The 12,758-nt window shown below is 57.1% G+C and overlaps 1 protein-coding gene across 1 annotated transcript in view; it reads right to left on the reverse strand.

The window, feature by feature from the left end:
* The window catches only part of AGRN (agrin), a 61,561-nt gene extending 49,103 nt beyond the window's left edge, over nt 1-12,458 (reverse strand). The window contains 6 exon segments of the mRNA XM_064397455.1: nt 270-476; nt 1,585-1,809; nt 2,630-2,854; nt 3,880-4,095; nt 8,452-8,499; nt 10,697-12,458. Coding sequence (XP_064253525.1) covers nt 270-476; nt 1,585-1,809; nt 2,630-2,854; nt 3,880-4,095; nt 8,452-8,499; nt 10,697-10,865 — 1,090 coding nt within the window. The 5' untranslated portion in view covers nt 10,866-12,458.
* Nucleotides 12,459-12,758: the final 300 nt, after the last annotated feature.

The raw sequence follows: 12,758 nt of genomic DNA on the forward strand, positions 1-12,758 counted from the left end.
TACATGACAGCATCCCTACAGGAGAACTTGGAGATCACCATCCCTACATGACACCACCCCTGCAGGACAACTTGAGGACCACCATCCCTACATGACACCACCCCTGCAGGACAGCTTGGGGACCACCATCCCTACATGACACCATCCCCGTGGGACAATCTGGGGACCACCACCCCTATGGGACAACTTGGGGACCACCACCCTTACATGACACCGCCCCTATGGGACAACCTGGGGCCCCCAGCTGCCGTGCCCCCCGGCGGGCTCACCGCAGGGCCCGCTGTGGCGGGCGGGGATGTGCTGCTGCTGCAGGCACTCGGCGCGGCGCCGCTGGCACTCGCTGCCGTAGGTGCGGCCGTCGCGGCCGCACAGGGGCCGGAAGGCGCCGTCGCAGGCGATGCGCTCGCAGGAGCAGCGCGCGGCCCCGCGCCGGTTCAGGCACACCGCGTTGAACCTGCACTCCTCCTGGCACTTGTCTGCGGGGACAGGGCACAGCGGGGCTTCAGTGGGGGTTTTCATGGTTTTGTGGGGTTTTAAAATGTTTTAGTGGGTTTTTTTTCGTATTTTTCAAGTTCTCTACAGATGAACTGTAGAGAACTTGAAAAAACATAAAGTTTTAACCTTTATGTTTTTCAGCTTCTGTATTGATGCTTTAAGTTTTAACATTTGTTTTTCAGGTTCTCTACAGATGCTTTAAGGTTTAATTTTTATATTTTTCAGGTTCTGTACAGATGCTTCAAATTTTAACTTTTATGTTTTTCAGGTTCTGTACTGATGCCTTTAGACTATTATATTAATATATAGTGTATTATAATGAATTATGTTAATTATACATAATACACAGTATAATTAATTATACATGATAATTATGCATTATATATTCATACATAATATATATTCTATATAATACAATATATATGTATTGTATTATATAATACACATTCTAGAATTATTACATTATTATATACATTATATATAATATAATGTTTATTATACACATTATATATGATGTATTATATAATATTTTATATAATATGCCATATATATTTATACGTTTTTATATTATGATGCAATTATTTATATATATTTAATGTATATAATGTATTATATAATTAATATATTGTATGATATGTACTTACATGTTCATACATTTAGATATCACAATTATATTTTTTTATATATACTTTATATATTATATAAAGTATATATGAATATATATAATATATTTTCATAGTATATAAAATATATCATATATTATATATCATTTTTATATAATACATTATATATTATATATTATATATTACATATTATATATTATATATAATATATAAATTATGTAGTCTATATAGTAATGTATCATATATTAACATATAGATAATGTATAAATATATTAATATAAATCTATTTATATATTAATATATTAAAGAATATATTTAAAAAGAACATACTACACATTTAGCAAAGAACTACTAGCATTTTAAATATAATACAGCCTCCAGGCACCAAGGGGATGCTCCGAGGGAGGAGGAGGAGGAGGATGAGGAGGATGAAGATGAAGAGGATGACGAGGAGGAGGGCACTCACCCTGCGGCTGGCACTGCCCCGAGCGCACCTTCTGGATGTCCATGCCCCGGATGGCGCCGGCGCGCGCCATGGCGCACTCGCTGTCGTAGGTGACGCCGTCGTCGCCGCAGGCCGGGTCCCTGCCCGGGGGACAGCCCTCGGGCCGGGGCAGCAGCTCCGCCCGCCGCGTCCGCGGGTTCACCCGGCACACGCGGCCCGGCTCGCTCGGCACGGCCTGGCACGGGTCTGGGCAGCGGGGTGGGGTGGGGTGGGAGTCACCTGCTGCCCTCTGGCACGGCCACTCCCTGCCCGAGGTCACTCCCTGCCCGAGGTCACTCCCTGCCCGAGGTCACCCCCTGCCCAAACTGGGGCTTCCCAGGTTCTGCTCCATCCCCTGCATGGTCCCAAGAGCTCCCAAATCTTCCTTGTGCCCCATGGAGTCACTCCCTGCCCTCTGGCACGGTCACTCCCTGCCCAAGGTCACCCCCTGCCCAAACCGGGGCTTCCCAGGTTCTGCTCCATCCCCTGCACAGTCCCAAGAGCTCCCAAATCTTCTTTGTGCCTCATGGAGTCACCTGCTGCCCTGTGACACGGTCAATCCCTGCCCAAGGTCACTCCCTGCCCAAATTGGGGCTTCCCAGGCTCTGCTCCTTCCCTGCATTACCCAAGAGCTCCCAAATCTTCTTTGTGCCTCACGGAGTCACCTGCTGCCCTCTGGCACGGTCAATCCCTGCCTGAGGTCACTCCCTGCCCAAACTGGGGCTTCCCAGGCTCTGCTCCATCCCTGCATTACCCTAAGAGCTCCTAAATATTCCATTGTGTCCCAAGGAGTCACTCCCTGCCCAAATTGGGACTTCTTAGGTTCTGCTCTGTCCCTGCATTACCCCAAGAGCCCCCAAATCTTCCATTGTGTCCCAAGAAGTCACTTGCTGCCCAAGGTCACTCCCTGCCCAAACCGGGGCATCCCAGACTCTGCTCCTTCCATTTGGAGGCCCCCAAAAGCCCCCCAAAATCTTCCTCTGTGCCCCAAGGGGTCACCCCCCTGCCCGGATCACGCCCTCCTCACCGCAGGGCCCGTCGAACTTCTTGAAGACGTTCTCCTGCTTGTCGCAGGCGTGCTTGTTGAGGTGGCACTGGCTGCGGTAGTCGCGGCCGTCGCTGCCGCACACGGGGCTCTCGGGGACGCCGCTGCACGACGAGGGGCACACGCACTTGGCCACCTGGCCGTCAGGGGAGGGGACACACGTGCTGCCAAAGCTGCAGGTCACCTCCGCGCAGGGGTCCTTGGAGCCTGCGGGACAGAGAGGGGGCACGGCTGAGAGCATGGCATGGGATGTCCTGTTCCTCTCGTGGAATAACCCAAATATATCCCAATATCCCCCAAACCCATCCCTCCAAAAGCCCCAATCCAGCAGCACTGGATAATTTTCCAGAGCTTCAGTGGATCTTTGGAGCCTGAGGGACAGAGGGGGACACGGGTGACAGCACGGCACGGGTGAGAGCGCGGCATGGGATGTCCTGTTCCTCTTGTGGAATGACCCAAATCTATCCCAATATCCCCCAAACCCATCCCTCTAAAAGCCCCAATCCAGCAGTAATGGATAATTTTCCAGAGCTTCAGTGGATCTTTGGAGCCTGAGGGACAAGGAGGGGACAGAGCATAGGTGAGAGCCTGGCACAGGATGTGCTCCCGTTCCTCTTGTGGAATGACCCAAATCTATCCCAATATTCCCCAAACCCATCCCTCCCAAAGCCCCAGTCCAGCAGTAATGGATAATTTTCCATCATTTTTCCTCCTCATAGTTTGCTGGGGTCCCTTCCCAGCCTTTGGTGTCGCTGGCCCAGCCTGTGGCCATCATTTCTCCACCATTCCCCCACGATTTCTCCACCATTTTCCCCATCATTTCGCCACCATTTCCCATCATTTTCCCCACCATTTCCCCATCATTTTCCCACCATTTCCCCCTCCATTTCTCCATCATTTTCCCACCATTTCTCCACCATTTCCCCACCATTTTCTCACCATTTCCCCATCATTTTCCCCACCATTTCTCCACCATTTCCCCATTTTTCCACTATTATTCCATCATTTTCCCACCGTTTCTCCATCATTTTCCCCACCACTTTCCCACCATTTTCCCCACCATTATTCCACCATTTCCCCACCACTTCCCCGTTTCTCCCCCTTCTCCCTCTCTGCTGACCCCAGGGCAGCGCTGCCGATCCCCGCCGCGCCCCCAGCGCCGTCCCCACCCCTCCAGCCACGCCCGAGGTGTCCCCGCCCGCCCTGGGGCCACGCCAGCGCCCCCCACTCACCGCAGGGTCCCTTGCTGACCACCTTGATCCTCCTCTGCTGGTTGCACTGCGCCCGGTCCAGCTCGCACTCGTTGCTGTAGGTGGAGTGGTCGGAGCCGCACACCGGGGCCACCACGGGGGCACAGGGACCCTTCCTGCACACGCACGAGGCCTGGCCCGGCTCCGAGGGGCTGCGCTCGCACACGGCCCCGAAGCCACAGAGCATGCCCCGGCACCCTGCGGGCACAGGGACACGTGTGGGCACAGGGACATCCCAATGGGCACAGGGACACGTGTGGGCACAGGGACGCACACACATACGGGTCACCAAACCCACAGAGCATGCCCCGGCACCCTGCGGGCACAGGGACATCCCAATGGGCACAGGGACACACACACATGGGGGGCACAAAACCCACAGAGCATGCCCCGGCACCCTGCGGGCACAGGGACACGTGTGGGCACAGGGACGCACACACATACGGGTCACCAAACCCACAGAGCATGCCCCGGCACCCTGCGGGCACAGGGACACGTGTGGGCACAGGGACATCCCAATGGGCATGGGGACACATGGCCCTGAAGCCACAGAGCATGCCCCGGCACCCTGCGGGCACAGGGACACGTGTGGGCACAGGGGACATTCCAATGGGCAGAAGAACATCCCATGGGCATGGGGACACACGGCCCCAGACCCCACAGCATCCCCCAGCACCCTGCAGGCACAGGGACATCCCAATGGGCACAGGGACACATGGCCTCAAACCTGCACCCTGCAGGCACAGGGACATCCAGAGGGCACGGGGACACATGAGGGGCACAGGGACACAAACACGGGGGGCACCAAACCCACACAGCATCCCCCTGGCACCCTGCAGGCACAGGGACATCCAGAGGGCACGGGGACACATGAGGGGCACAGGGACACAAACACGGGGGGCACCAAACCCACACAGCATCCCCCTGGCACCCTGCAGGCACAGGGGCATCCCATGGGCACAAGGACATCCCATGGGCACAGGGACACACACACGGGGGGCACGGGGACACACACAGGGGACAAGGGGACACACACCCAGGGGACCCCAAACCTTTCCCTAAAATCCAATTTCCCCCTTCCCCGGGACAGCTCCACCCATTCCTTGAGGTGCCCCCTGCCCCAGTGCCCCCCAGTGCCCCCTCCCAGGGCACCCCACACGTCAGAACCAGAGCCTGACCCAGGGAATGAGGGAAAAGCGGAATCCCAAAATCCAACCCCTCATTTACACTTCAATTCCCACGCGTTTGCCTTTGACTGCCTGGAGACTCTGGAGCTGCAAACCCAGCACCAGATAAATCCCATAAATCAAAAGGAAAAGGATTCTCCTCCTCTCCCACCCCAGCACCAGATAAATCCCATAAATCCCAGGAAATCAAAAGGAAAAGGATTCTCCTCCTCTCCCGCCGGTATCTAAAGGGATTCATCATTTTTCTGAAGAGTCTGAGTCTCTCCTGCACTTCCCAGTGCTGCTCTTTCCCTTTCTTTGAGTTTTTTTTAAAATGCAGATGAGGTTTAAAAATTCCAGGGGATGGGAATTGTGGGATTCATCCCCAGGGAAGGGGATGGGGAGTGGGGACGGAGTGGGGAGCAGAGCCTGGGGAGATGGGGCTGGCTTGGAGGGGAAGGGAAAAGGGGGGGAAAAGGGGAAAAATGGGGGAGAAGGGGCAGGAAAAAAAGGGGGGGAAGGAGGGGAAAAAAGGTAGGAAAAAATAGGAAAAGGAAAGGGGAAAGGCGGGGGAAAAGGCAAGGGAAAAAAGGTGGGGGAAAGGTGGGGAAAAAAGGATAAAAAGGCAGGAAAAATATGGAGAAAAAGGGGGAAAAATGAAGATTAAAAAGGGAGGAAAAGAGGATAAAAAAGGGAGGAAAAGGGGATAAAAAAGGGAGGAAAAGGGGATAAAAAAGGGGGAAAAAGAGGATAAAAAAAGGGGAAAAAAGGCAATAAGCAGCGCCAGGCCCTCCCCATCCTCCCAGGAAAGAATTCCTCCCCAAGCTCCCATCTGAGCCTCCTTTCCCAGTTTGGAACCCCCAGCCAGGCCACTTCCCGAGCTCCTAATTAGCCCAGCTTCGTTAGCGGGGCCCCAGCTCCCCGTGCCCAGCGGTGCCCGCGGTGCCCAGGGCTGCAGGGACAGCTGGCACCGGGAGGGGCCACCAGGCACCCAGGAGTGGCCACCAGCCACCTGGGAATGGCAAGATTGGGCATTAATTAATTCGGGCTGGGCATTAATTTGGGGTGGGCATTACTAGTTTGGGCTGGGGCATTAATAGTTTGGGCTGGGGCACTAATTAATTCGGGCTGGGCATTAATTAATTCCGCCTGAGCGAGGTGCCCGTTGCCATGGAGAGCGGCTGGGCCGGCGGCTCCTGTCCCCCAGCCCGGCCCTGCTCATCAATATTCAAATATTCAGCCCCGCCCTATCAATATTTAAATATTTAGCCCCGCCCCATCAATATTCAAATAGTCGGTCCCACCCTATTAATATTTAAATATTCAGCCCCGCCCCATCAATAGTTAATTATTCAGTCCTGCTCATCAATATTCAAATAGTCAGCCCCGCCCCATCAATACTTAATTATTCAGTCCCGCTCATCAATATTCAAATAGTCAGCCCCGCCCTATCAATAGTTAATTATTCCGCCCTGCTCATCAATATTTAAATATTGGTGGCATCAGGCGGGTGGGGAGCGAGGAGGAGCCGCCCAACCCCGCCCCAAATACTGACCCTGCCCTGCTGCCACTTCTGGGGCTGGGGGCTCCCTGCACCCCAAACCCGAGCGCTGGCTTTGCTAGGCTGGACAGTGACCCTGCCCAGCTTTGCTAGGCTGGACAGTGATCCTGCCCGGCTTTGTTAGGCTGGACAGTGACCCTGCCCAGCTTTGCTAGGCTGGACAGTGACCCTGCTTGGCTTTTCAGCCCCTTTTTCACCCCAAACCTGAGCTCTGGCTTTGCTAGGCTGGACAGTGACCCTGCTTGGCTTTGTTAGGCTGGACAATGACCCTGCCCAGTTTTTTTAGGCTGGACAGTGACCCTGCCTGGCTTTGTTAGGGTGGACAGTGACCCGGCCCGGTTTTTTTAGGCTGGACAGTGACCCTGCTTGGCTTTGCTAGGCTGGACAGTGACCCTGCCCGGCTTTGCTAGGCTGGACAGTGACCCTGCCCGGCTTTGCTAGGCTGGACAGTGACCCTGCCTGGCTTTGTTAGGCTGGACAGTGACCCTGCCCGGCTTTGCTAGGCTGGACATTAACCCTGCCCAGCTTTTAGGGGGGAAGGGACCTCCCCAACCCTCCAGGTTTACCCACCCCTTCATCCCCCCATCTCCTGACCCCTCCCCACCCAAACCCCAGCGTTTCCCAAACCTGTCCCAAAGCACACCAAACCCAGCCCGGGCAGGAGCAGAACACAAACCCACCCCCTCCCCGAGTCCCCTGGCCCCCAAAAACACCTCCTGCACCCCACAGCAGGCGCTCTCTGCCCAAAACGGGCACTTCTCCACCTCCAGCAGGGATTTTTGGAAGCCTGGCATCTGCCTGGGCCGGGCTGTTGGTGTTTTGGAGCCCTGAGCAAGGAGTTCCACCCACGTGGGGGTTTATTTTTCGCTCGAGATGCCTTTCCCCGGGCCAATTATAGATTAATCACATTTTATCTCACGTCCTTTGCTCCCCCACCCCCAGCAGGGGAGGTAAAAATTGGGGGAAAAAAAAAAAAAAAAAGGCAACGAGGAGATTAATATTAATTGGCTGCTGGTTTTTGTTGGCTCTTATCTGTGCACCTGAAGGTGGGGGAGAGCCTGCCAGCAAAGGCAGGGGTTTTAAGCCTGGGTTTAAAAGGGAACAAAGCTCCTGTGATGGTTTTATCTCAGCCTGGGCTTGCCTGCCCTCATCCAGCAGCTCCTGAGGCTGATAAGAACCTCACAAAAACAAAACAAAACAAAAAAAACCCAACAAAACAAAACCCAAAAAAAACCCCCAAAGTTCTCCATGAAACCAGAGGAAAGGTGGGAGAGGCAAGAATGAAAATGCAAGTCTGCAGGAAATTCACCTTTTCCAGCCCTTCCCTGCTTCCAGGGAGGAAAATCCCTGGGAAAAGGGAACAGGGAGGGGTTCCTGCCCTCCCTCCTCACCCAAATCCTGCATCCCAGGAAAATCCCTGGAAAAAAGGGAGCACTGAGGGGCTCCTGCATTCCCTCCTCATTCAAACCCTGCATCCCAACAGAATCCATGGAAAAAGGGAGCACTGAGGGGTTCCTGCCCTCCCTCCTCATTCAAATCCTGCATCCCAAGAAAATCCCTGGGAAAACGGAACAGGGAGGGGCTCCTGCCCTCCCTCCTCACCCAAATCCTGCATCCCAGAAAAATCCATGAAAAAGGGAACAGGGAGGGGTTCCTGCATTCCCTCCTCACCCAAACCCAGCACTGCCAGGGCTCAGGGATCAGCCGGGCTGGGAGGGACCCCAAATCCCCGTGGATCAGTGGGGTCAGGAGCCGTTTTCCTGGGGGACAGGACAGCCCAGGACAGGTTCCTGCTGTCCCCAAGCCCTGGGCACACTCTGCACTCACCATCCCGCGGCGGCGTCGGCGTCTGTGTGAAGTAACTGTTGGGTTTGTCTGCAAGGAAACAAAAACCACGGAGCTGTCACCGGTTCCTCAAGCACAACCCTGCCCCCAGCCCTTTTTGGGGTGCTGGTTTTTCCCTCCTCGAGCAGGTTTGGCTCCCAGGAGCTCCTGGAGGCAGGAGGGAGTGGCAGGAACAGGAGGCAGCATCACCAAAATCCAGTTTGGGATGTCCCCAGGTACTGATGGAGCTGTCACAGGTTCCTCAAGCACAACCTTGCCCCCAACCCTTTTTGGGGTGCTGTTTATCCCTCCATGAGATGCTGTTTATCTCCATGAGCAGGTTTGGCTCCCAGGAGCTCCTGGAGGCAGGAGGGAGCGGCAGGAAGGGGAGGCAGCATCACCAAAATCCAGTTTGGGACAGCCCCAGGTACCAATGGAGCTGTCACCGGTTCCTCAAGCACAACCCTGCCCCCAGCCCTTTTTGGGGTGCTGTTTCATCCCTCCCCGAGCAGGTTTGGCTCCCAGGAGGTCCCAGGATGACCCAAGCCCAGTTTGGGACAGCCCCAGGAACCCCTGGAGCGTCTCTGGGATCTGGGAGCAGCCCCCGGTGCCTGGCGGGGCTGGGGTCTGCCCCAGCCTGTCCTGCCCCCTCTCCGGGGGGCTGTGAGGCCAGTCCTGCTGTGAGACCACCCCACACACCTGCCCAGCAGGTTACCCCACAGCAGGAATGCTGCAGCCCCCAAAAAGTGGGAGGAAGGGGCAGCAGAACTGGGGGTGGCCGTGGGTGTCACCACAGAAGGGTCACCTGTCACCCCGCTGTGTTTGGGGACCCCGAGCAGCAGGGGAGCTGAGCTGAGCTCCCTCAGGCTCCAAAACCCCTCCCACGCTGCAGGGAAACACCCAAACCCCGGGATTTGGGATTTGGGATGGAGCTGGGCTGTGGCAGAGATAACCCCACCCCAGGATGTCTCTCCGTGGAGACATCCGAGGGTTTTCCAGGGTTTATCCCCAGCTCAGCTCCCCCAGGAGGGGCTGCACGCCCCAGAGCCCGGCTGCAGGGTCTGCCTGCCCTCCCTGGGCTGGCCTGGAGATGGGATGTTCCCTGGGAAGGGGAGCAGGAGCCAGGCAGAAATCCTGGATCCACAGCCAAGGGATCCACTGGGCTGCACCAGGGATCAGATTCATGGCCAGAGCTCAGGGCAGCCCTCACATCCCCCGGATCATCTCCTGCCCTTCCCAAATGCTCACATCCCCCAGATCATCTCCTGCCCTTCCCAAATCCTCACATCCCCCCAGCATCTCCTGCCATTCCCAAATCCTCACATTCCCCCCAAATCACCTGCACCAGACCTTCCAAATTCTCACATCCCCTGGATCATCTCCTGCCCTTCCCAAATCCTCACATTCCCCCCAATCACAGATCTTCCAAATCCTCACATCCCCCAGATCATCTCCAGCCCTTCCCAAACCCCCATCCCCGGATCCCCACCCGGATTTGGGATGCAGCCTGCCAGCAGCAGCAGCAGCAGCAGCAGGTGGGAGCTGTCCTGGCCCACGCAGAGCCGCCCTCACAGCTCTGCTCCCGCTTCCCTGCCAGGGAAAAGTGGGGCAGGGAGCTGCCAGCCCCGGGATTGTCCCCAAGGCGTGGGGCAGGGAGCTGCCAGCCCCGGGATTGTCCCCAAGGTGTGAGCAGGGAGCTGGCAATGCAGGGATTGTCCCCAAGGCAGGAGCAGCTCCAGGATTGTCCCCAAGGCAGCAGAGAGCTGCCAATGCCGGGATTGTCCCCAAGGCACCAGGGAGCTGCCAGCCCCGGGATTGTCCCCAAGGCGTGGGGCAGGGAGCTGCCCATCCTGGGATTGTCCCCAGGGCAGCAAGGAGCTGCCCAAGGACGATTGTCCCCAAGGGAAGAGCCGAGTGTGGGGCAGGGAGCTGCCAATCCCGGGATTGTCCCCAAGGCAGGAGCAGCTCCAGGATTGTCCCCAAGGCATGGGGCAGGGAGCTGCCAATCCTGGGATTGTCCCCAAGGGAAGAGCCGAGTGCGGAGCAGGGAGCTGCCAATCCTGGGATTGTCCCCAAGGCAGCAGAGAGCTGCCAATCCCAGGACTGTCCCCAAGGCAGGAGCAGCTCCAGGACTGTCCCCAGGGCAGGAGCAGCTCCGGCAGGAGCCGAGCTGTCCCCAGCAGAGCTGTCCCCAGCAGAGCTGTCCCCAGCAGCCCCGTGGCCAGCCTGCCCCCTCAGGGACACCTACAGTTATTGAGGAAGAGCAGCACGGCGAATCCCAGCGTGGAGGTGGCCAGCAGGATGAGGCAGATGTTGCAGGGGATCATGAAGTAGCGCACCACCAGGGACACCTTGTGCTGGTACAGCCGGTCCCGCTCCAGGGCTCCCGGCGCCATGGGGTGCTGGCACGCTGTCATGCTGGGCTGTCACCCCCCGGCTCACGTGGATGCCTCTCCTCTGTGCCCGGGTGGTTTTTTGGCAGCCTAGGTTTTCCCAGAGGTTCCCATCTCGGCTGGCAGCGGGATGGGGGCACCTTCAGGATTCCGCGCCCGGCGATGCCATGGCAGAGGCGTGGCCTTGGGGACAGCTTGGGGACAGCTCCAGCCCGCTCCCGAGGCACAGGGACACTCAGCCAGCGCCTGAGGTGTCAGTCCACGGGTGCCCCCAGAAAGCAAACCGAAATCCCCAGAAAGCAAACCAAAATCCCCAGAAAGCAAACCAGAATCTCAGCGCCGAGGGCTCCGAATCCGTGGCTGAGCCCACCAGGACAAGGACACAGGAGCACTGCCAGGCTTGGGAATATCGCTGTCCTCTGGGATATCCTGTGAGATCCTCTGGGATATCTTCAGGGATCCTCAAGGATATCCTCTCAGATCCTCTGGAACAACCTCTCAGATCCTCTGGGATAATCTCTCAGATCCTCTGGGATATCCTGTGAGATCCTTGGGGATAACTGCTGAGATCCTCCGGGATATCTTCAAGAATCCTCCAGGATATCCTTGCAGATCCTCTGGAACAACCTCTCAGATCCTCTGTGATAACCTCTCAGATCCTCCAGGATAACCTCTCAGATCCTCTGGAACAATCTCTCAGATCCTCTGGAACAATCTCTCAGATCCTCTGGGATGTCCTCTCAGATCCAGGCCAGCCTGGCTCCGGGCACACGGAGCTCCCTCCGCTGTCCAGCGGCTCCTCCAGGACACAGCAGCCTCTGACCCTCCTCGCAGCCAGGAACGCCAAGATTCCAGGAGAAACCCAAAATTCTGGGAGCAGGCAAATTTCCAGGAGCAGCCAAAATTCCAGGAGCAGCCCAAGGATTCCCAGAGAAGCCCAAAATTCCAGGATCAGTGCAAGGATTCCGGGAGCAGCCAAGATTCCGGGAGCAGCCCAAGGGTTGCGGGAGAAACCCAAAATTCCGGGAGCAGCCAAAATTCCAGAAGCAGCCCAAAGATTCCGGGAGCAGCCCAGAATTCCAGGATCAGCCCAAAATTCCGGGAGCAGCCTAAGGCTTCAGGGAGCAGCCCAAGGATTCCGGGAGCAGCCCAGAATTCCAGATTCAGCCCAAAATTCCAGGAGCAGCCTAAGGATTCAGGGAGCAGCCTAAGGATTCAGGGAGCAGCCCAAGGATTCCGGGAGCAGCCCGAGGATTCCGGGAGCAGCCCAGAATCCCGGGATCAGCCCGAGGGTTCAGGGACGCGGCTCAGCCCGAGCCAGGCGCTCCCTCTCGCCCCCCGAGGCTCTCTCGGCTCCATCCCCGCTCGCTGCCGGGGCGAGCCCGGCTCTGCAGCGCCCGGCTCCGGCTCCGGCTCGGCCCCGGCGGGGGCAGCTGCCCGCCTCACCCCGCTCGGACATGCCGGTCCCGGCCGGGCCGAGCGCGGCTCCGCGCGGAGCCGGGCATGGAGCGCCGGGAGGGATGGGAGGGATGGAGGATGGATGGGAGGGATGGGAGGGAGGCAGGGTGGATGGTGGGAGGGAGGTGGATCCCTAATGCCGGTGCTCTCCGTGCGGGGAAGGGGCCGCGCAGCATCAGACAAGGGAGCGGCAGCGCGGAGCGAGCCCGGAGCTGCCCCCTCCCTCCCTCCCTCCTTCCTTCCCTCCCTCCCTCCCTCCCTCCCTCCCTCCCTCCCTCCCTCCCTCCCTCCGCCCGCCCCTCGGCCCGGCCCCGGCGAGGGGGGGCTCTCCGAAGCCCCTCGGTGCCCAACAAAGGGGAGCGGGGGCGCAGGGGCGCGGCGCAGACAAAGAGCGGGGGTCGCGCCGGAGCCGCTCCCAGCCCGGGCGAGGCGTGGGCAGCGCAGGGAAAGGAGGGGGGA

The sequence above is a fragment of the Passer domesticus genome, chromosome 22 (assembly GCF_036417665.1).
Source record: "Passer domesticus isolate bPasDom1 chromosome 22, bPasDom1.hap1, whole genome shotgun sequence".
In the NCBI taxonomy this organism is placed as follows: Eukaryota; Metazoa; Chordata; class Aves; order Passeriformes; family Passeridae; genus Passer; species Passer domesticus.